The sequence below is a fragment of the Geotrypetes seraphini genome, chromosome 3 (genome assembly GCF_902459505.1).
Source record: "Geotrypetes seraphini chromosome 3, aGeoSer1.1, whole genome shotgun sequence".
In the NCBI taxonomy this organism is placed as follows: domain Eukaryota; kingdom Metazoa; phylum Chordata; class Amphibia; order Gymnophiona; family Dermophiidae; genus Geotrypetes; species Geotrypetes seraphini.
The window spans coordinates 125656818-125681710 of record NC_047086.1 but is presented as its reverse complement, the minus strand read 5'-3'; the positions used below and the strand labels follow the sequence as shown (position 1 = coordinate 125681710).

Genomic DNA, 24893 nt, shown 5'->3' with positions numbered 1-24893 from the left:
CCAGTATCCAATATTAGTTGCAAGATCTAAAGTCATATCCTACAAAGGGTTAAAACCCTTTGCAGAATACCAATTTAACACACATTTTTGGTGCCTAATTTTGGATGCCATTTACTGAATCTGAACTTAAATGCCTGAGTGTAGCCAGATCAGAATCTGGTGGTTTTCTGGAATATTTTAACTGTTAAAATACATTTTTAAAAAAACATCACTCACTCTGCACATGCAAAGAACATTAACAAGAAAATAATAATAATTTTTTTTAGTGCTGGGACTTACTAAGCAAGTCTCTTTCCAACTGTGACTCCAAAACGCCTCTACATCTCCCGTAAACCATGCCTGTTCCCACTGCTGATTCTTTCTCCACACCCTCACTCTTTATTCTCTTGCTCATTCTTCCTTTTATCTATACTACTCCCCAACCCTGAACACAAACTCCTTTCCCATCTGACTTTTCCATGCTCTTCCAATGATCCCTTTGTATGGCACATCTCCCTACTGCCTAACTCAATTTTCAGGGTACTCACGTGGTTTATCTTAATTGGTGGGGCAATCTTACAACATATCCTTATAATTAAGAGGGGAGGAAACTATATGTAAAGTGTAAAGGTATACCACCTATCTCGGAGACTGCGTGTTTTGGCTTGAATAATTCCCAAATCCCACAGTGCTGGGCTCCTTCGAGGATCATTCTGTCTATGACCATATACTTCAATTGCCAAGGCCCCTTCACCAAGATAGTCGACAAAGTCTTCAGAGATATTAACAGAAAATTCCTATAAGAAAATAACAGGTTAATGCAAACAAGGTCCTGCATATTCGACCTGTATGAAATTTGAACAAAGGTACACTGATTTGAGTCTCAAATGTTCAGTATCCAATTGTTTCCTTTATTATCTAGTGTAATTTGTTGCTATCATAGACAAACTGAGCAGTGATGTGGTTGGGGCGGGAAAGGCAGCCTGCGCCTTGAAAACCGAGTGGGTTTCTGTCCAGATACACGCAGCCTGCACTAGAAACCGGTGACAGTCACCGGCCAGCAAACTTCCATGGGAAAGGACTCCGGGCACTTGAAGAGGGTGGCACACAGCAGGCTGGCTCCACAGATCCACCAGAGTTTCTCTGTGAAGTTGCAGTCTGGCAAGGGACCATCAGGGAGGGGTTTCAAGGCACTGAACCCTCCAAAAAAATGAACTTTAAACAACAACAAAAAAAATAAACAGAAGCAGAGCAACAGTAAAAGACTTCTGCTTGGACTGATTGCAGAAATTGAAACTAAGGTTGTTTGCAGACTCTCAGCCTGGGGGGTGGGAGTGAGTGGGGGGTGAAGCATGTGTTCAGAAAAGATGTGGATTTTTTCAACACCCGGAATGCGGGTTGGGATTGAACACCTAATATATGGAATCCAGAAGGGATGAAACAGAAGATGTATTTTGAAAATGTATAATAAAAATAAGATAAGAAAAAAAAAGAGAATTGTGAGAAATTGCAAGAGGACCTTACTAGACAGGAACTGGGCAGAAACTCAGTCTGAGGAAATGTAACTCAAACTATAGCTATATGATGCTAAGTGCCACATTAGAAGTCACTACCCAAGAAAAAAATCTAGGTGTCATCGTTGATACCACTACTGCTACTACTACTATTTGATAAATATAGTTCTGTACATTTTGACATTTAGTAGACAGTCCCTGCTCGAAAGAGCTCACAATCTAACTTGGACAGACAGACATGACATATAAGGCTGGAGACACAAGGACCCAAGATGTGAGGAGTTAGGAGTTGAAAGCAGTCTTGAAGAGGTAGGCTTTTAACTTGGACTTAAACACTGCCAGTGATGGAGCATACCATAGGTATTCAGGCAGTTTGTTCCAGGCATACGGTGCAACAAGATAGAAGATAGAAAGTCTGGAGTTAGCAGAGGAGGAGAAGGGCATAGATAGGAGGGACTTATCAGCTGAATGGAGCACGCCTGAGGGGGGGGAACATAGGGGGAGATAAGTGGAGAGAGATAGTGAGAGGTAGCCAAGTGAATATATTTGTAAGTCATTAAGAGAAGTTTGAATTGTATTTGGAAATGGATGAGAAGCTAATAAAGTTACTTTAGGAGAGGAGTAACATGAATATAGCGGCTCTCACAGAATATGAGTCATGCAGCTGAATTCTGGACAGACTGACGGGGAGAATGATGACAGAGCAGAAGACCTGAGAGTAGCGAGTTGCAGAAATCTAAGCATGAGGTGATGAGGAACTAGATAAGTGTGCTCAGAAAGGAAGGGTTAGATTTTGGTAATATTATAGAGGAAGAAGCAGGTCTTAGCGATATGTTGTATCTGGACAGAAAAGGAGAGAGGGGAGTCAAAGATGACCCTGAGATTGCAAGCAGACAAAACAGGGAGGATGATAGCGATGTCCACATCAATAGAGAAGCGAGGAAGATAAGCAGCTCCATTTTAACCATATTCAATTTTAGATGGCGGTGAGACATCCAAGGTGCAATGTTAGACAGGCAGGCTGAAACTAGGGTTTGAGTTTCTGCAGAGATATCTTTAACGGAGAAGCAGATCTGGGAGTCATCAGCACAGAGGTGATACTGGAAGTCGTAGGAGATCAACGCTCCAAGTGAGCAAGTGTAGATTGAGAAAAAGAGTGGTCCCAGAACAGAGCCTTTAGGTTCACCAATCGATAGTAGAGGAGGAACCATCATTGCATACACAGAAGGTGCAATGGGAGAGATAGGAAGAAAACAAGGAGAGAGCAGAACCCTGGAATACTATTGAGGAGAGTGTATCAAGAAGAAGGTGGTGATCAACAATATCAAAGGCGGTAGACAGATCGAGAAGGATGATAAGAAGGTGGTGATCAACAATATCAAAGGCGGTAGACAGATCGAGAAGGATGAGAGTAGAGTAGAGGCCTTTGGATTTGGCAAGGAACAGGTCATTGGAAACTTTAACAAGAGCAGTTTCCGTGGAATGCAGTGGGCGAAAGCCTGATTGAAATGGATCAAGAATAGCTTGAGATGAGAGGAAGTCTAGGCGATGGAGGTGAATAGCACGTTCAAGTATCTTGGATAAGAAGGGGAGAATACTACATTGAAATTTGGGCAAGAAAGCAAACAGATGTTAGAAATTATGAGGGAAGGCATGGAGAATAAAATAAATATAATGCCTTGTAATACTCCATAGGGCTACTGAATATTGGATATAATTCTGGTCACCACATCTCCAAAAAAGATATAGTAGAATTAGAAGAGGTACACTGAAGGGTAACTAGAATGATGAAAGGCTAAAGAAGCTAGGGCTGTTCAGCCTGGAGAAGAGACAGGTGAAGTGAGATACAATAGAAAGGCTTCAAAAATCTTGAGTGAGTGGAACAGGTAGACATGAATCACTTGTTCATGCTTTCCAAAAGTATAAGGACTACAGGAACATACATTTATAACAAATTAGAGAAAATATTTCTTCACTCAACATGAAATTAAGCTTTGGAATTTGTTGTCAGATAATGTGTTATAAAGCACATAGTGTAAGCAGGTTTAAACAAAGTTTGGACACATTCCTAAAAGAGAAGTCCATAAACCATATTAAAGCAGTTTGTCTATCTAATTTACTCATTTGGGATTGCAACATTACTTGTGACCTGGTTTGGCTAATGTTGAAAACAAGATGCTGGGCTTCAAGACCTTTGGTCTGTCTCAGTACTTATCATACCAGATTATGCTAGTATTCTTAATGGAACCTGGATACTTATCTATTTTATTTATTGGGATTTATTATCTGCCTTTTCATGAAGAGATTTGCCCAAAGTGGTTTACAATACATTGAATAGTACTCTTACATTTTTTCCCTCTCTTGACAGGCTCACAATCTACCATTAACTATGGTACCTGGGGCAATGGAGGGTTAAGTGACTTGCTCAGAGTCACAGGGAGCAAACTAAGATTGAACTAACAACCTCAAGGTGCTGAGGCAGCAGCTCTAAACACTAGGCCATGCCTCTCCTAGGGGTCACTACGCCATGCCTCTCCTAGGGGTCACTAGGCCATGCCTCTCCTAGGGGTCACTAGGCCATGCCTCTCCTAGGGGTCACTAGGCCATGCCTCTCCTAGGGGTTATAGAACAGATTCCTAGTACAAGTCCTCGGGGTGCCTAAATGGAGGTGTCCAGTTGCAGAATGCCTCCATAGTGATTTATATGGTGAAAAGCTCTCTGTAGAAGTGTAAGAAATTACAAGCATGTACTGGATCTGAAAAGTTTAGGAGTTAGGAGAATGAGCTACTGGACTGTGGGAATAAAGGTAAAGGAGACAGACACATACAAGACTGCAGGGGTGGTGAACCAATGTATGAGAGGAATATTTTGGTGAGACCAGTGGCAGTACCTGGACCTGAGTCCCCAAACATGCCGACACCTATAATATCATTCTTAGGGATCAATATTCTGCATGGTTTAAGTATGTTTGTTTTGAAACCAACTCTCTACTATGTACTCCGTTTCTTCTGCTCAGTTTCACTCCCAAGCCATTTGCCTTACTCCCACTACTCCAGGCCTCCTATTGGTCTTTATCTTTTAAGCACTGTTTGAAGATATTCTTTAGGAACATACTCAAAACTCTCTGAAACTTCTCTACAGCCACAAATATATGAATCCTCCAAGATTGTCTCTTGTAATGCCTCATATGTTATGTGGTCCTTGCACCATTTCTGCAGCTAGATCTTATTCCAGTATCCCTTTAGAAGACAGCCTTTTTTGATAGATTTAATGTGTTTCAGGATATGATGCTCAGTACTCTCTTCAGGTACTGTGCCTTAATGATTTATATAAATCATTTACTGTCATTTTCTAATGATGCTTCTTTTTATAAGATGATGCTGTATGTGAAAGCAGTGGTTATATACAATTCAAATAAAACAATTAAAAGCTACAATTAGCAAATAAATACAAATATATATAAAAAATAAATCTTTACTTTGCAGTGATCAAAGACGACCATGCACTGTGGCTCCTTAGTGAGAGGAGATGATGTGGATGGGTCCACCTCAGGGGCAACCGTGACTGGCTCTGGCTGGTCCCAGAAAGTGTACGTGCAGAACACAAAATTGGAGAGATGCTGCGGTAGACCTGTAGCCTGTAGTATTTTAATCTGAGCAGAAGAAGAAAGTTAGTCACATATAGAGAGGGCCTGGAAATCTTAACAGGCATCCAAGGATAACTTTGTTGGAAGACAGTTTCTATTTTGATGATCAGCAAAGAATTAAATGGCTATCTATATAGTTCACCAATAACACAGTCTATTTTTCACAAGGGTCCTTAATCAAGACTATTCCACATATGGCAGTATAATTTTTCCACCATTAGAATACCCTTATGTATATTCAAGTTTAAATCCAATTTTAAAGGATCCTCAGCGGCACCACTTGGAACTCAATAGTATTTCATTGTTCCAAGCTTTATGTGTCAACTCGTCATCGGGTCCTAATTATTCTATCCAATTTTAACAATTATTCTTCACTTCTGCATATTATCAAACACTTTCAAAATTCAAATATTTTTATAAGCTATCACTTAGCTTTTAGGTGTGATCTTCGGCTAGGGGAATGTCATACCGACATGTTTCGCTGTGTAGCTTTATCAAGGAATATCCCCCCAATAAGCCGTCAGCCCTTATGACCACTAAGACCTAAAGACTTAGTGGTCATAAGGGCTGACGGCTTATTATTGGGGGGATATTCCTTGATAAAGCTACACAGCGAAACATGTCGGTATGACATTCCCCTAGCCCAGTGGTTCCCAACCCTGTCCTGGAGGAACACCAGGCCAATTGGGTTTTCAGGCTAGCCCTAATGAATATGCATGAAGCAAATTTGCATGCCTATCACTTCCATCATATGCAAATCTCTCTCATGCATATTCATTAGGGCTAGCCTGAAAACCCGATTGGCCTGGTGTTCCTCCAGGACAGGGTTGGGAATCACTGCCCTAGCCGAAGATCACACCTAAAAGCTAAGTGATAGCTTATAAAAATATTTGAATTTTGAAAGTGTTTGATAATATGCAGAAGTGAAGAATAATTGTTAAAATTGGATAGAATAATTAGGACCCGATGACGAGTTGACACATAAAGCTTGGAACAATGAAATACTATTGAGTTCCAAGTGGTGCCGCTGAGGATCCTTTAAAATTGGATTTAAACTTGAATATACATAAGGGTATTCTAATGGTGGAAAAATTATACTGCCATATGTGGAATAGTATCTATATAGTTCAGCATTCGAGCAAAACTGACATGGTGTAAGCATGGTGCAGAAAGCACCTTGGGCCCAAATGAAGGGGAAAACCCACTCTCAAGTTTTTACCTTTTGTTTGAAAAATGTAAACAAATAAAAATGGTTCTTAGTTTTTTCCATTTGTACATTTCTGTATGCATTCATGGATTTTAGGAAATGATTTATGCACACTAAAAACTACTCAGTGCTAGTTTGGGAAGTTTTCATTTATTTGCTGGCTCTCAGCTTTCAACCAAAGCTACTAAAATACCAAATTCAAATATTATCACCACCTGTATGCCCCTCTAAAGTCACTTACTGCTGATGTTAAATAAACTAAGAATGCAGGCTCACATTTTGTTTAAAAAATTAATTTGCAAGCTGCACAGGGGCAGCAGAATGTCTTTTTGTTGGTGAAGAGTAAGCTCTGGCCCCCTTTTCCCAGGTTGTATTAGATCACTTCTCCAAGGCACCCAGATGGCTGGACACATTGTGCCTTTAGTGCTGCTCCTGCTGTGCAAAGAAAGTTCGGAAGATTGTGGGAGAAGGGGGTTGGAGAGTGAGATACTGAACTGTAGGAATAAAGGGAAGGGAGAGAGAAACATATCAAGACTGCAGAAATGGTAAGCCAATGGATGAGAGGAATAATTTGGTGAGGTCAATGCCAGTGCAAAGAACAGGACCTGGGGGTCCACACCCACACCATGCAAACATCTATGATAATATTGTTCTTAGGAGTCAATATTCTGCATAGTTTGTGTGAACAGGAAAAGCTCTTGCCTGCTTAAACAATCCTGAGCATGCCATTTGTTGATTGGGGGGGGGGGGGCACTAAAACACTCATGCCACTGAAAATCCAGTACGGCCACCACAATACTGTTTATGTAGTGCCGAGGCAGTCCAGGGATGGAGTCAGAGTGGAAATGGAAATTATGTGGGCACCCACAATATTCAGTGCTACAGACCACATACCTAATCAACTGCTTTTTGTGCAGTCCTATCTCTGCTCGGTTAGGTATGTGGATGCAGGCACCAAATATTGGCTGGTATCCATGTAACTTTTGGGTCTGCCAGAAAACTGGATAGTCATTGCTAGTGTTTAGACATGGCCCAGCATTGACTATCTCGGTGTAATACAGCCCATAGAAGTCTACAACTTTAAAACTGCTAACCTCTGCAAGCTGAATACCGCCCAGCCCATGTCTACTATTTCTTCACTATCCTTGCTTGTCTGTGTCTTCACATGCTCCCTGTCCTTAATTTTAAGCACATGCAGATAACCTACCATACAGATTAATCTGTTCTCTTGTATTTCAGTCTCACTACCACCATCTGGTGCGTCGTCACCTCCGGCAATCCTCTCCCCAATGTCCCCACTCACCCGCAACACCTCTATGTGTAGACGCCCTGAGATCTATATTCAACACAAAAAAAAAAATCAATTCAACAAGAATAAAACCTTTATCCACTTTTAAGTTTCAATTAAACAAAAACAAATACTGTACATGTTTCTCTATGTTCTTTAAGTGAAACTAGCTGAACCCTTGTTGAGAGGGATCATTTATATATTTTTGCACTTGTTTTAAACAGACTTGACATATACAAAAGGAAATTTTTGTGATTTCTAAGGATTATTATTTTTGTGTGTGGGGGGGGAGGGGGAGCGGCTAAAGCACTGAAATTTACATCACTATTTATGGCAATAATTATTCATATTAATTATTCATGTATTCTATCAGCTAAAGATATTGAGTGCATGCCAGTATTTAGAAATGCATTAGACCTGACCAATGATATAGCAGTTTGACTTCACTCAAAAACCATGATAATCTCTTGTCAGTCAGTCTCAAAGAACCACATTTGATTGTGCTCATAGTTTTAACACATCTGGTTAAGGGTCCTTTAAGAAGCAGGTGTGAAGAACTACACATAACTCCCAAATCAGAGGTTGTGCAGCATATACTCCTTCCAGCCCCAGTAACTCCTGGTGCTAGGACCAATAAGGGCACAAAAATACTGATAATTATTTAGATAAATGAGTGTGATTGGCATGTTAGGTCATTTGAAAAATATAGAAATAAAAGCTAATAAAGACAAAACTAAATAAGAAGATAAATGTTTGTTTTGTGTTTATTAACCTTATTTCTATACTGTAAATGTTTAATCCAGTTTCAACCCTATTTTGTATAGGTTCTTAGAGCCTTTCATAAACTACAGAAGAGGCCACAAGAAACACACATGTGATTGGCAGCACATACAGTAGGAACAGTTATTTTACAAAAAAAAAGTTCAAAAAAGAGAAGGGGCTTTGTCCATGTAAATGGTGGATTTTGCTATTCCTATGTTAAGTGTCAGCACTTACATGTGAGTAGCAGACTTTGCAAAACTGCATGTTCGAGAAGAACCAAAACTGTTGCTGACTGAGGTGGGATTAAAAACCAAAGCAGTAGGCATAATTTCCCCACATGCAAACTAGTTAAATGCAACTCTGAAAAGATATAAATGCAGATGTGGAAATTTGGGGGAAATTTTTTGAAGAGTGCAAAATAAGTAATTCAAAATAAGTACCGTATTTTCGCGGATATAACGCGCGCGTTATACGTGATTTTACGTACCGCGCATACCCCTCGCGCGTTATATGCCTGAGCGCGGTATACAAAAGTTTTTAAACATAGTTCCCACCCCGCCCGACGCCCGATTCACCCCCCCAGCAGGACCGCTCGCACCCCCACCCCGAACGACCGCTCGCACGCGCTCCCACCCGCATCCACGATCGGAGCAAGAGGGAGCCCAAGCCCTCTTGCCCGGCCGACTCCCCGACGTCCGATACATCCCCCCCCCGGCAGGACCACTCGCACCCTCACCCCGAAGGACCGCCGACTCCCCAACAATATCGGGCCAGGAGGGAGCCCAAACCCTCCTGGCCACGGCGACCCCCTAACCCCACCCCGCACTACATTACGGGCAGGAGGGATCCCAGGCCCTCCTGCCCTCGACGCAAACCCCCTCCCCCCAACGACCGCCCCCCCCCAAGAACCTCCGCCCGTCCCCCAGCCGACCCGCGACCCCCCTGGCCGACCCCCACGACACCCCCACCCGCCTTCCCCGTACTTTGTGTAGTTGGGCCAGAAGGGAGCCCAAACCCTCCTGGCCACGGCGACCCCCTAACCCCACCCCGCACTACATTACGGGCAGGAGGGATCCCAGGCCCTCCTGCCCTCGACGCAAACCCCCCTCCCTCCAACGACCGCCCCCCCCAAGAACCTCCGACCGACCCGCGACCCCCCTGGCCGACCCCCCCACCCCCCTTCCCCGTACCTTTGGAAGTTGGCCGGACAGACGGGAGCCAAACCCGCCTGTCCGGCAGGCAGCCAACGAAGGAATGAGGCCGGATTGGCCCATCCGTCCTAAAGCTCCGCCTACTGGTGGGGCCTAAGGCGCGTGGGCCAATCAGAATAGGCCCTGGAGCCTTAGGTCCCACCTGGGGGCGCGGCCTGAGGCACATGGGCCAAACCCGACCATGTATCTCAGGCCGCGCCCCCAGGTGGGACCTAAGGCCAATCAGAATAGGCCCTGGAGCCTTAGGTCCCACCTGGGGGCGCGGCCTGAGGCACATGGGCCAAACCCGACCATGTGTCTCAGGCCGCGCCCCCAGGTGGGACCTAAGGCTCCAGGGCCTATTCTGATTGGCCCACGCGCCTTAGGCCCCACCAGTAGGCGGAGCTTTAGGACGGATGGGCCAATCCGGCCTCATTCCTTCGTTGGCTGCCTGCCGGACAGGCGGGTTTGGCTCCCGTCTGTCCGGCCAACTTCCAAAGGTACGGGGAAGGGGGGTGGGGGGGTCGGCCAGGGGGGTCGCGGGTCGGTCGGAGGTTCTTGGGGGGGGGCGGTCGTTGGAGGGAGGGGGGTTTGCGTCGAGGGCAGGAGGGCCTGGGATCCCTCCTGCCCGTAATGTAGTGCGGGGTGGGGTTAGGGGGTCGCCGTGGCCAGGAGGGTTTGGGCTCCCTTCTGGCCCAACTACACAAAGTACGGGGAAGGCGGGTGGGGGTGTCGTGGGGGTCGGCCAGGGGGGTCGCGGGTCGGCTGGGGGACGGGCGGAGGTTCTTGGGGGGGGCGGTCGTTGGGGGGAGGGGGTTTGCGTCGAGGGCAGGAGGGCCTGGGATCCCTCCTGCCCGTAATGTAGTGCGGGGTGGGGTTAGGGGGTCGCCGTGGCCAGGAGGATTTGGGCTCCCTCCTGGCCCAATATTGTCGGGGAGTCGGCGGTCCTTCGGGGTGGGGGTGCGAGTGGTCCTGCCGAGGGGGGAGAAGAATCGGACGTCGAGGGGGGGCATCAGGCTTTCAGGATGGGGACAGGACTTCAAGGGGGGACAGGCAGATCTTCAAGGGGGACAGGCAGACCTTCAAGGGGGACAGGACTTCAAGGGGGGACAGGCAGACCTTCAAGGGGGGACAGGCAGACCTTCAAGGGGGGACAGGACTTCAAGGGGGACAGGCACGGAGAGGCGGGGCAGTGCACCGAAAGTCAGGGCGGGTGAACGGTGAGTCGGGGCAACCAGAGGAGAGTCGGGGCAGTGCACCGAAAGTCAGGGTGAGTCGGGGCAACCAGAGGAGAGTCGGGGCAGTGCACCGAAAGTCAGGGTGAGTCGGGGCAACCAGATGAGAGTCGGGGAGGGCGAAAGGAGAGTCGGGGTGGCCAGAGGAGAGTCGGGGAGAGCGAAAGGAGAGTCGGGGTGGCCAGAGGAGAGTCGGGCAGCATGCGCGTTATATGCCTGAGCGCGGTATAGAAAAGTTTTTGTACATATCATCGTGATTTCTGCGCGCTATACCCCTGTGCGCGTTTTACAATGGTGCGCGTTATATCCGCGAAAATACGGTAATACATGCCCCCTTCAAATCTACGCTTTCCACAGATTTACACATTTGATGATTTTCTAAAATTGCTACTTACATGTATATAACCATTTGAGTGTGTAAATTAGTTGTTTTGTTTACATGTATAAATGATATCTAATCCTTCTAAAACCACCTTCTATATGTATGGAAAATGTCACCTACCTCTCCTTTCTGGTTGATGATTGGGACACCATACTGCAGTTTAACATCATAGAAAAGTGATTCCAGAAAAACATTGGCCACGCCTATGAGACTGTGGTTCTCCTGCTCATCATAGAATGGATCTGCACGCTTGAAATATGATCTTGTTACCTTAAAGGCAAATATGAAGAAAACTGAGCATAACATGATTTCCACTTGAACACAACATTTGAATTTAGAGTATCACTAAATCCTAAATATCCTCATTACAGAATGGCCCATTGCATCACCGACATCACTCCTGCTTTCTCACAAGTGATTTTCTGCTGTAGAAATAATGATAAGATGTCATATGTTAATTCTGCATTAAAAATGGGACTTTATTAGATCTTTTGAAAATGCTTACCCTTTAATTGCATGTAATTAAAAAGAATAAAATGGAATATTCTCTTTTCAAGATAGACAGCTGTAATAAATTCTCATGTCATAATAATAATAACAGCTTATATATCGCAATACCGTGAAGTTCTATGCAGTTTACAAAGATTAAGCAAAGGTACAAATTGATTGACTTTAAGAGGGGAGGAAAGCAGAACCTGTCGCTGTGCTATTTTATGTTTTGCAGTATGTGAAATCACCTGGAGGCCTGTTTGTTTTTCCTTTTGGGTCATTTCATGTCAAGTGGACCAATACTGAAAACCGCCCATGCTCGAACCCCTTGAAATCCAACCAAATTTTTACAGGGGTGTTGTCTAGGGTCTCAAATGAAATTCTGCACAATTTTTTGGATCTATCTCAATTTGGTCAGGAGCTAGGGTGGTTGAACAAAAGCAATCGATCCACTTCCATGCCTCATGTGACCTAAAACGCCTAACTTGCTTAAGCACTGCGGCAGAAGGAAACTACCTAGGAGTCTGAAATTTTGCAGTTTGGTACAACACCTTGGGGCAAGTTTCTATGCCAAGTTTGAAATTTTTTTGTGAACGTGCTTCCATTTCTACAGGTCAGCAAAGTAGGCAAAAAAATTCACAAATGAAAATTTTTAGCACAGTTTGGCTCCATACAGCTGCTGGTAGGTCAGTGAGCTGAGGGTACAACTTTACCAGCAGACACGTACCATGAGGTACTTCCAAGATTTGTAATATGAGCTTTCATAGGCAAGTGAAGCTGAAGATATGACCATCCCAAAAATATGGCTTTATGCAATTTTTGCAAATTTTCACTGTTTTTCAGATTCAAATATCTCTAATGTGTAGGTTCTTTTTTTTTTTTATATATCATTTGAAAGAGCATGTTTTTTTTGCTACAGAAGCTATCCTGTTTCATCTTGGACCCGACCTTTCTTTGTGAGAATTGATGGTTTATTGATAAGCATTACTTGCTTGCGTAAACATGTTATGTTGAAGGATCATTGGCACTTCATTGTGAATGTGCAGTGGAACTATATTGATCTGAAAACTCATAACCAAGCTTTGCCAGCCACAAGTACTTGTCTCATACTATGCTCAGCGTTTGACAAACTTACTGTCACTTTTGCAAGATGACAGTCAACACATGCATTGGCTTGCACAAACTACTTACTGCGTGCAAGCCCAAACGCATAATCATGTGATTCACAAGAATGTATGCATAGCTGTAGTAGTATGTCTGCAGCTTTTCTGAACATGTTCTGACTTGCAACTATCACAGCACAGTGAATGGATGAACAAGTCTGGCTTTAAGGTTCATCATGACCTTATAACACCATATGACTTCATTATTTGACAAAGCTTGCTTTTGGCATATTGCTTTCCTTCTATTTTTTCTATGCAGTTAACTAGGCTATGCCTGTGTGGATTTTGGAAACTTACTCTGCACTTGCTGACACGTACAACTTTCTTTGCTCTATTTTCATTGTGTTCTCACTGATATTTTTCACCTTACTTTTATTCTGTATTTTTAGGTGACTCTTATCTTATGGAGTCTAATAATAAGCTAGATCCCTTCAGTATTGAAATCTATGATAATTCTGAGTGCCAAAAACCATCTACCTTCTATTCTGGAGAAATCTGCTTGAAGCTTATTTCTGATTTCTCTTTGCCTTGCCAAGAATTAATTAAAAGACGCTCTGAACTTTCTATTTTATCCGTGGAATCTAATATCTGTACTCATCATGAAGCCTTGATTCTGACAAAGTTTGAATTTTTATAGAAAAACTGCTGTAATCTGTTCAGAAAATAAAAATCATAGCAATATCAAAGGTCTATGCACAATTGATCTTCCTGCGGCTGATCATTTAAAAGCTATCACAAAGCACGAGTTTAAACCAAGCCAAAAGCTTTGCCCAAGATGCAGGCAAGACTTGCGTGTCAAACTGCAAGATCTAAGTAGCCCTAAGTCTGATTCTGACAGTGATGACCCTACCAATGCATCTGAAAACCTCAATGCCAGCTTTTCACCACTAGGAATCTCTCCTCTAAAGATTCAATGGATTAGCAAGCAAAATTCCTTAAGTTATGCTAAATGCAAACTCTCTGAAGCTCTTAATGCAATTGCAGACTAAATTGCAGTTATTGGTGACTTAACTCCAGCTGATATCAAAGTGGCCAATGTAAAATGTGTTCTGAATATTGACCTTCTATTGACTGAACTGAAGCAGAAGTTGGAACTACCTAGTAATAAAGAGAAAATATGATTTCTCACTCTTGCTCCACACAGCTGGACTATTGAGAAAACTGCTTTGGGGAATTTGGTGTTTCAACAAGATTGGCTAAAAAGACCAGGAAGCTGAAACAGCAGGGTGGCATTCTTGCTGTTCCAGAAACAAAGAAAGGAAAAGTGCTTGCTCAGCAGATTACACAGAAAGTCCTGGATTTTTATGAAGGCAATGAAATCTCTAGAATTTGCCCAGGCAAAAAAGATTATCTCTGTTTGGATCATTGGTGAAAAAGTACAAAAGCAGTAAAGATTGCTATTATGCAATCTGAAGGAACTGTACACCACTTATCGTAGTCAGCATGGGCCTGAAATCGGGTTCTCAAAGTTCTGTGAGCTTTGGCCAAAGTGGTGTGTCACAGTCAGTTCATCAGGGACTCATTCAGTCTGTGTCTGCACAATCCACCAGAATGTTGAAACTTATGCTTTCAGCAATTGCAGTTCCAGATGACTACAAGATGTCCTGGGCAGATCCTTCTGGAGGAATATTTTACTGAGTTCTTTGGTGAACATGATCCAGATGATATCACTGAATTTATGCAGTGGATTCATATTGATCGGGATACACTGGAAACACGACCGTTATCCATAGAGGACTTCACTTCCGAATTAATTGGAAAAATTTCTAATTTGGCCAACCACTATTTTATTTCCAAGTACCAAAGTGCTTATCTGAAGGAACTGAAAGCAAATATAAAGGAGGGGCATGTTATTGTTTTGATGGACTTCGTTGAAAATTATTCCTTCATCGTTCAGGATGCAGTAGAGGGGTTTAACTGGGAAAATAGCCAAGCAACATTACACCCCATCGTTGTCTACTTCTGCAATCCTGATATCCAAAGCCTATGCAAATGCATGATCAGTGACTACTTGTGTCACAATACTATTGCTGTTTATGCATTTTTGAGGAAGCTTATTCTGCCTCTGAAGGAAGTCTTGCCTGTCTTAAGCCATATTCACTACTTTAGTGATGGTTCTGCTGCGCAATATAAAAACTTCAAGAATTTCATTAACCTTTGCAGCCATGATACTGACTTTCAAATTACTGCTGAGAGGAACTTCTTTGGAACCAGCCATGGCAAATCTCCATGTGATGGGATTGGGGGAACAGCCAAGCGTTTAGCTGCCCATGCCAGCTTACAACGCCCTCTCAATAACCAAATTTTGACACCAAGGGATCTATTTGAATTCTGCAATAAATCTGTCTTGGGAATCAAATTTTTCTTCATTGCTAAGGAAGATATTGAAGTAATAAGACCTGCTCAGGAGCAAAGGTTTAGTATGGGCCACACAGTGGCTGGAACAAGAGGAAATCACCGGAAAAGACAGTAGAGGTGTTGATAAAGGACCACATCATCGATCACCTTGACGGACACAAACTGTTGAGGACCAGCCAGCACAGCTTCAGCAAAGGAAGATCTTGCTTGACAAACTTACTGCACTTCTTCGAAGGAGTAAATGGGCAAATAAAGAAGGGTGACCCGGTCGACATCGACATCTAGATTTTCAGAAGGCATTTGACAAGGTTCTGCATGAACGCCTACTTTGAAAAATTGCAAGCCATGCAATCAAAGGTGATATACTCACGTGGATTAAAAACTGGTTGGCCAATAGGAAATGGAGAGTGGGGGTGAATGGACAATACTCGGACTAGAAAAGCGTCACAAATGGAGTGCCACAGGGTTCGGTGCTCGGGCCTGTGCTCTTCAACATATTTATAAATGACCTAGAAACTGGCATGACGAGTGAGGTGATTAAATTTGCGGATGATACAGTTATTCTGAGTAGTGAGGACACAGAAGGATTGCAAAGCCCTACAAAGATCCATAAATACGTTTGAGGAATGGGTCGTGAAATGGCAAACAAGGTTCAACGTGGATAAGTGCAAGGTGATGAATGTCGGTACAAAAAATCATAAGCAAGAATACAAAATGTCCGGAGGTATACTCGGAGAGAGCCCCCAGGAAAGAGACTTGGGAGTACTTGTAGACAAGTCAATGAAACCGTCCGTGCAATGCATGGCGGAGGCGGCGAAAAGGGCAAACAGAATGCTAGGAATGATTAAGAAGGGGATCACAAACAGATCTGAAAAGGTTATCATGCCGTTATACCGGGCCATGGTATGCCCCCACCTGGAATCCAAACACTGGTCGCCGTACATGAAAAAGGACATAGTACTACTCGAAAGGGTCCAGAGAAGAGCGACAAAAATGGTTAAGGAACTGGGGCAGTTGCCGTACAATGAGAGGCTAGAGAAACTGGGCCTCTTCTCCCTTGAGAAGAGAAGACAGAGGGGACATGATCGAAACATTCAAGATATTGAAGGGAATTGACTTAGAAGAGAAAGAGAGATTGTTCACCCTCTCCAAGGTGGAGAGAACAAAAGGGCACTTGCTAAAGTTAGAAGGGAAAAGATTCCATACAAACTTAAGGAAGTTCTTCTTTACCCAGAGAGTGGTAGAAATCTGGAATGCTTTTCCGGAGGATATTATAGGGGAAAGCATCCTTCAGGGATTCAAGACAAGGTTGGATAAGTTCCTACTGGAACATTACATACACAAGTAAGGCTAAACTCAAATAGGGCACTGTTCTTTGATCTAAGGGCTGCCACGTCAGCAGACTGCTTGGCACGATGGACCACTGGTCTGACCTAGCAGCGGCAATTCTTATGTTCTTAAGCCCATAGGCACTGCTAGACTCTGCCTTAGCAAAATTTCAAGTGACATTAGCTCATTCATTGCCAATGTCTTAGAGTCTGATACAGATCCTGAACATGTCCCTACCTTTCAAGCATCCAGCTTTCAACCCAGACAATACTTAGCTTGCATATATGACAATTCTTGGTGGATTGGTCATGTATGCGGAATTTCAATGGACGAATGTGACACCCTGATTAATTTTTTGCATCCACAAGATCCTGCATGGTCATTTCACTAGCCTCCCCGCAAAGACATATGCTGGATCCCTGAACAGCATATTATTGCAGGCCTTAATGCACCTATGACCACTTCATCAGGCAGACAGTACACTTATCCACAAGCTATTTTGGCAAACAATGACCAGACTTTCAAAACCATGTGCAAGAAACTGAATTAAAAGTTGAATTTATGCGATTTCCTGATCTTCGTCAGCATACAGTTTATGCGCACTTTAAATAAGTGTGGTTTTTGCACTTTTCTTTTTTGTCTTTAATAAAGCTTACAAATTTATATAATATTATCTGACTACTGGGAATGTCTTTCAGACAATGGATCAATAACTGATAAATATGTGGTTTCAGTATATAATACACTTTATCATGATCTTCACGACCAGTGGCAGTGGGTATATGAAAATGCATGGATACAGGGAAGGGGATCATAAAACAGTAACAATCTGAACTTAACTGTGAAACTTCATGCACCTTGTTCATTTGCATACAACATGGTTTGTGTTAAACATGCCTCTTTTCAATATTACTCAATACCACACTCTATTATCTTTGGTTATTCATAATATTATTTCATTATTTCACAGAAATTTCATATTAAATTTAGCAGTCTTATCTCTTTTATAACCTACAATTTTCCCATCGTCATTCACTAAAATTTGATTTCATTATTAGCCTCAGCGGCTGCATTCAAGTCCCATAATTCATGTAAAACTTGAACATACCAGCAGCCAGCCTCCTCATCGGCCTCTATGCATTTTAATTTTTTTTCCCCAAAATTTTAAATAAATAGTATAATTTAGGATAAACTTATCTGATTCTTTTATCGATATACTGAATGGGGCTCCGACATGAATTCAGCGTTTCGCATTTTAAGCTGTTTCAAGGAGCATTCCCCATTTCAAAACTAACACCATAATCTCCGTGTCTGTCTCAAAAATAAGTGGGGGAGAATATTTGGTAGAATTGGGGGTGGGGAGGAAGGAAGAAGGGAGAGATGCAGAATTGGAGGGGCAGAGAAAAGAGAAACAGGGGTAAATGGATGGATGGAGGGAAGGGGAAGAAATGGTGCACATGGATGGAGGGAAGGGGAAGAGAAGGTGCACATGGATGGATGGAAGGAAGCAGAAAGGGGGTAGGGGAGAAGGTGCACATGGATGGAGGGGAAGAGTTTGAAAGATAGATTTGAGATGGAAGCAGAAAAGAAAAATGGAAGAAAACTGAAATGAAAATCAGTGTTAAAGATGGATGTAGTGCAAGAGGTGAAGGAGGGGAAAGAAACAGTAAATGGATAAGGAAGCCTTGGAATTAAGAGTCAAGAGCAAAGAAGGACAAGATGATCAGAAAAATAAAATTGCCAAATAAGACAGGAAAAATATTTTTAATTTAGTGATTAAAATGTCAATTTAATTTTCAATTTAGTGATTGGAATATGTCAATTTTGAAAATCTACATCTATTGTTTTCATATTTGGACTGTTCAGGAAGAAATGCATTTCTTTCTATTTCTTTTGTGGTGTACTGTGTGCAGAGTCTGGCATATTAGGGTTTCGTTTTTGTACAATAGTACTTTTAGCTTGTGGGCTTGTATTTGAAAAGGGTTTTTTTCTGCTTTCTGCATGTGTGATTGAGGCCAGCTGTTCTGGTGGGGATAGAAGTCCAGAATGGTTGGTGTTGTGGCCCTATGGAGGAAAATATTTGTTGGCTCTCCTTCACCTTTTTTGGACTCAAAACAGCCCCAACTGACAAACAAAACTCATATAACCCAAATTTCTAACCTTGGTTTATATTGAAGTTAACCTTTTTTCCTCCTTTTTTGGGGGGGGGAAAATGTTACTTTGGTTTATATTCGGATCAGTTTATATACAGTACATCTATGATTTATAATATGCTCATGTGTTCCATGAGATGCCCCCTACCTTACAGGAAAATGAAGTTTGATTTTATGGTATAATCCTTTTCTGCTTAATGTAAAGACAAACTTAAATTGCTTATGATTTTTCAGTACTATGTTGCATCCTTGCCTGTATACTATTCCCACCTCACATATAGCAAGAGCTCAAATCTATCAAGGCCAGTTTAGGCAGTTGGAAACCCTAAGCTTCAAAGTTGCATCCCTGTACTCTGAGAATACTGTATTACTTAAGAAGTACTTCTCAGCACTAATTAATCTAGATCCACATTTCATTTGATCTGAGCTAATATAGATTCTCCGAGGTTACATACTGGAGTGTCTTCCTCACAGTTCTTCCACTCCTGGTAAAGGTCTCTCATATCCACCAGTCTGTTTTCCAGCTTCTCCAGAGACCAAATCTGTTTTCCCTTTCCTTTCCTGCGTACCTGGATGGCAGGTTCACTAAGCACCGCTCCTCGCTGTAAAAAAAACAAAACACACACACAAAAAAACACAAGATAAAATCTTTAAATGTTGCACCCTAAGAAATGTAATTCTTAACTCAATGTTATTTTTTATAGAGTGGCAGGAGCCATGAAAAAAATTAAAGCAAATCTTGGACTGAGTTATTGATGAAAGGCATCATTACTGATCCATCAATGTAAGGCAAACACTAGTTACTGAATGCCAATTTTATTTTAGTTCCATGCTTCTTATTCCTTCTTCTACCCCCACCCCTATGAAAACTTGAAGGCAACCTCACTAGACAATGGTTGAAAAGGTCATCCAGGACATTCACTGCTATGACATGAATACATCCTCTCCCCTCCAAGACTCCAGGTGATACACCTGCAAGCCAATCAGGCTCTGCCAATCAGGAGACTTAAAATCAGGTCTCCTATTTGACAGTGCACTGCACTCTGGCCACGGTTTGGCCTCAAAGACATTTTGACAGTGTACAAATGCAGTTTCAAAAAGGCAGAGTCAGTTAAAACACAGGCTTAATTTTTGAGCTTCATTGCAGGTGTAGAGGGAAAGAACCAGCAACCAATCAGATGAAAGACTAGTCTGCATAATACAGTTACGTTAAGTAGCATTTAAAAATGTTAACAAATCCTGTTTGGAATAGAGTAGCTTTAAGTAAAGGTTTTAGACCCTCCTGTGAATGGTTAATGTTGAAGGATAAAGATCATATCATGGTGTTGCATGGCTTTGCAAACAAATGCAGATAACTATTTTGTTTTGCTGCCTAAAATAAGTGTGAACAAAAAGAGGCAATACAAAAAACAAACAAAAAACAAACAACAGAGCTCTTCTGATGAAATTCTGTAGTTGAGAGCAATCATGGGAATATAGAACTGTGTTGCCATGACTAATTAGCGATGTGATTGCTACTGCCAGTGTAGAAAATACAGTGGTGCCTCGCATAACGGACGCCTCGCACAGCGAACGCTGCGCACAACGAACTTTATGTCTTGATCCGTACAACGAACTTCGTTTCACACAACGAAGTCGCCCGAGCTGCATCCTTCCGCGCAGGCACTGCGCTTAACTGCCCTCTCTCCGCCTGGTTCCCTCTTGCCCCCCCGACTCCCCGACACGATCGGGGCAAGAGGGAGCTCAAGCCCTCTTGCCCCCCCCGACTCCCCGACACGATCGGGGCAAGAGGGAGCTCAAGCCCTCTTGCCCCCCCGACTCCCCGACACGATCGGGGCAAGAGGGAGCTCAAGCCCTCTTGCCCCGCCGATTCCCCGACACGATCGGGGCAAAAGGGAGCCCAAGCCCTCTTGCCCCGCCGATTCCCCAACTCCCCGACAATATCGGGCCAGGAGGGAGCCCAAGTCCTCCTGGCCACGGCGACCCCCTAACCCCACCCTGCACTACATTACGGGCAGGAGGGATCCCAGGCCCTCCTGCCCTCGACGCAAACCCCCCCTCCCCCCAACGACCGCCCCCCCCCCCAAGAACCTCCGACCGACCCCCAGCCGACCCGCGACCCCCCTGGCCGACCCCCACGACACCCCCAACCCCCTTCCCCGTACCTTTCTGTAGTTGGCCGGACAGACGGGAGCCAAACCCGCCTGTCCGGCAGGCAGCCATCGACGGAATGAGGCCGGATTGGCCCATCCGTCCCAAAGCTCCGCCTACTGGTGGGGCCTAAGGCGCCTGGGCCAATCAGAATAGGCCCGGGAGCCTTAGGTCCCTCCTGGGGGCGGGGCCTGAGGCACATGGGCCCAACCCGACCATGTGCCTCAGTAAATTAGGGATGGGTTGGAGTAGGGAGCTCAGATTAGCTGTATACAAACACAAATACTCACTCTCTCAGGCCCAGATGCACTAAAATCAGCGATCATCTAATGATCGTTGCTAAACTGGTTTTGACTGGTTTAGCGACGATCGGATTTGCCGACCTGATGCACAAAATGGCTCACAGCATGGCTTTGTGCACAATTGCTTATTCTCTGATCTGACCATGCAAATAAGTTCATTAATATTGAAATGCCATGTAAGCTAGCAGAGCAATTGATGCACTAATATGGCTTCCCGAGGCAAAAAAAAGAAAAAGTGATCACTTTTAGCGATCTGAAAAAAGTGACTGTTCAAGATCACTTACCTGTCCTACACATAGTTCAGCCCCCAAATTAATATATTTATAACATACCATACCTTTTTTTAAAAAATGGGCACAAATATTGTGCTGTGCATTTGTTACACAAGCACAATATTACATTACATTACATTACGGATTTCTATTCCGCCTATACCTTGCAGTTCAAGGCGGATTACAAAAGAATTGTCTGGACATTTCCAGAGATGTAAACATTTCAGAGGAGATTACTGGACATTTTCCAGTGAGGATGCAATTTTTTATTTTTTTTTTTTTTGGGTAACTGGAATTTTCTGGATGAAGGTGAGAGGTTGGTGAAGTGAGTTGGTGGTAGGTAAGGGGGTTAGGGTTTTTGGATGAATTTTTTGAAGAGCAGGGTTTTGATTTCTTTGCGGAACGTCTTGAAGTTGTCCGATGTTGTCAGCAGGTTGGTGACAGATTGGTTGAGTTTTGCTGCTTGGGTTGCCAGAAGGTTATCGAACATTTTCTTGCGATGTGTGCCCTTGAAAGGGGGGAAGGTGAAAGGGTTAGGGGTTCTTCTGTGTCTTTTTGAGGAGACCTGGTTTAAGCGGTTGGTTAAGTAGGATGGGGAAGAGCCGTGTAAAGCTTTGAATAATAGGCAGTAGAATTTGAATTGAATTCGTGCTTGTAAGGGTAGCCAGTGGGAGTCTAAGAAGGCAGCTGTTATGTGATCATATTTTCTAAGTGAGTAGATTAGTCTGAGGGCGGTGTTTTGTATGGTCTGAAGTTGCTTTATCATAGAGGCTGGACAAGGGAGATATAGGGAGTTGCAATAGTCCAGTAGGCCTAGTACTAAGGATTGTACTATTAGTCTGAATTGTGTTTGGTTGAAGAATTTTCTGATTTTGCGTAGGTTTCTCATAGTTAGGAAGGCTTTCTGTGTTGTCTTGTTGATTTGGGAGTGCATTGTGCAACATCTGTCTATGGTAATTCCTAGTAGTTTTAGTTCGAGTTGTATTGGGTATTTGGTGTTTTTGATTATCAGTTCTGTGATGGTAGGGGTTTTGGCCTTTTCAAGCAGGAGGAATTTTGTTTTTTCTGGGTTTAGTTTTAGTTTGTGATCCATCATCCATTTTTCTACTGTATCTAAGGTTGTTTCCAGCTTTTCTGTGGTGGTGGGCTCTAACGGGTCGAAGGGGAGGAGTATGGTGATGTCGTCTGCGTAGCTGAAGGATGTGACGTTTAGTTTATCTAAGGTGGCTCCTAAGGAGGAGATAAAGAGGTTGAAGAGTGTAGGTGAGAGAGGTGATCCTTGTGGTACTCCGCAGGGGTTTGCCCATGGCTCTGATTTGGTGTCATTGTATTTTACCCTATAGGTTCTTGATTTGAGGAACCCTTGTAACCAATTGTAGACCTTGCCTGAGATCCCTATGGCGTCGAGTATCTGTAGTAATAAGGTGTGGTCTACTAGGTCAAATGCTGCAGAGAGGTCAAGTTGTATTAGTATCATCTTTTTTGCTCTGTTAAAAAAAAAAGTTGAGCTGAGCGCCCCCCTCCAATGATGAGTGTGGGTCCTCGACCGCCCCCCACCTCCCGAGGAAGATGGACATTGTAGAGGTGTTTCCTTATTCACACCTGAAGGTTAGGCCTCTCTGACGTCATACACCCTGAATCATTGTCTGCCAGAAATCTTTCCAGCCTGAACCATGCCTGCCGATGCATTCTGGGTATGTACCAGAACTGTATTCTAGTCAAGGACATCCAGCTATGCCTACATGTTCAGCCTGTGTGAATCTTGGGGGAGGCATTGCTCCTGTGCTGTTCTTATCTAACGAAGGTGCCTCTGTTTCACAGCCTGTGCAAGATTTTACACAGAAAGACTATTCATCTAAGTTCTGTTTCTGGATTTGTCCTGAGAGGTCATCTGATGAGAACCAAGAAGGTGCCCAATTAATTGATTAGTCTGTGCTAGGATGTAATGGAACTTGCATCTTATCATAGGTTTCTTTGCACATCTTCTATAATAATTAAGACATGAAAAGTTACCTCTTGTGACTCTCTGCCTGAGAGAGAGAAACCAGACTTTTATACAGATCTGGATTCAAGTTTCAAGTTTATTAGGATTTTTATATACCGCCTATCAAGGTTATCTAAGCAGTTTTTACAATCAGGTACTCAAGCATTTTCCCTATCTGTCCCGGTGGGCTCACAATCTATCTAACGTACCTGGGGCTATGGAGGACTGAGTGATTTGACCATCGCATAAAGGAAACCTTAGCTGCCAACCTAATATACAGCTGTTCCAGTGGCTGACAGACTCTCGTTCTGTACCAAGGGAATTCATATCTTTCGTGCTGAGGAGAAGACTAATTCCGTCTCCCGGGCTAAGGCCTAATCGGATGGTGAGATAAGGAAATTATCTATCTTATCAGCTGGGGCTAGATAAAAGTATTCCATTGTTGTATAGGATAAGGATTTGTAGTTACTCTTGGTGATAAGCTATTTTTTTAGTTGCTGCTAATCAGGAATTATTATTATAAGGAATTATTTATTGTGTAAGAATTAGTTTTACTCATTTATCTAGCAAGTGTGGTGTGATTATTATGTACTGAGTTTCATATATGTATTCGGATATTTTGTGAACAATAATTATTATTTAATGCTGGCTTGTGAATTATATTTTTATATTTCTAATAAAATACTTCATATAGCCTTGGTCTCTATTCTTAGTATAAACTGGCAAAATAACAAACCTTGGGTAAGGAGTTTATGGCTTCCCCTAGAAAACTAAGAAACACGTGACTTGTTTATGTTATGATAATTAGTACAACCATAAATCTACCTACACCATCCCCGCAAAGCAGCCAGAGAGACAGGAGGGATGCCCACTCTTTCCTGCCTCAGCCACCTGGTTGTGCATCCAGGCCACCTGGATCCTCCCCCATACCACACTCCTCAAGCACTCACCCTACCCTCCACCAACAAGACCCCAAAAGATAGCCCTGGTGAGCTGGGGAGGGTCAGCTCAGAACCCCCCCAGCCCCTCCTCCATATCGCATTGTAGAAGCTGGCAAGAAGGATGCCCACTCCTTCTTGCCAGCAGGCCTGCCTCTTCGAAACGGTGGGCCTCCTTGCTTGTTTATGTAGTACATTGCTACTTGATTGTGCAAAGGAAGAGGACTTGAGGGCAGAGGATATGATGAAAAGCCTTGAGGGCATAAAACATTGCTCTGAGATCCAGGAAAATGATGTGAAATTTCTGTTCTCTGGCGGTCCAAAGACCCCAAGTCTGAAGATTGTCCATATGAGCCCCCAGGCATACAGGGATGTGTTTGTCATGATGACCTTGTGATGAGGGGGCAAGTGAAAAAAGAGACCTCTGGAGAGATTGGATGAGGTCATCCAACATTGAAGCGACTGCAGAAGAGATGAGGTCACAGATATATGTTGTGATAGACGATCCATCGCTTGAGACCACTGGGAAGCAAGGAGGAGTGTGAAGATGC

The 24893-nt window shown here is 43.3% G+C and overlaps 1 protein-coding gene across 3 annotated transcripts in view; it reads right to left on the bottom strand.

Moving 5' to 3' along the window:
- Window positions 1-24893, bottom strand: part of KIF13B (kinesin family member 13B) — a 485412-nt gene that overhangs the window by 210840 nt on the left and 249679 nt on the right. For all 3 annotated transcript variants that reach the window (XM_033935468.1, XM_033935467.1, XM_033935469.1), the window contains exons 19-23: window positions 19151-19297; window positions 11324-11473; window positions 7554-7682; window positions 4972-5145; window positions 619-776 (exon numbers count right to left, since the gene is read on the bottom strand). In XM_033935468.1, the coding sequence (XP_033791359.1) occupies window positions 619-776; window positions 4972-5145; window positions 7554-7682; window positions 11324-11473; window positions 19151-19297 (758 nt within the window). The remainder of the gene's footprint in view (window positions 1-618; window positions 777-4971; window positions 5146-7553; window positions 7683-11323; window positions 11474-19150; window positions 19298-24893) is intronic.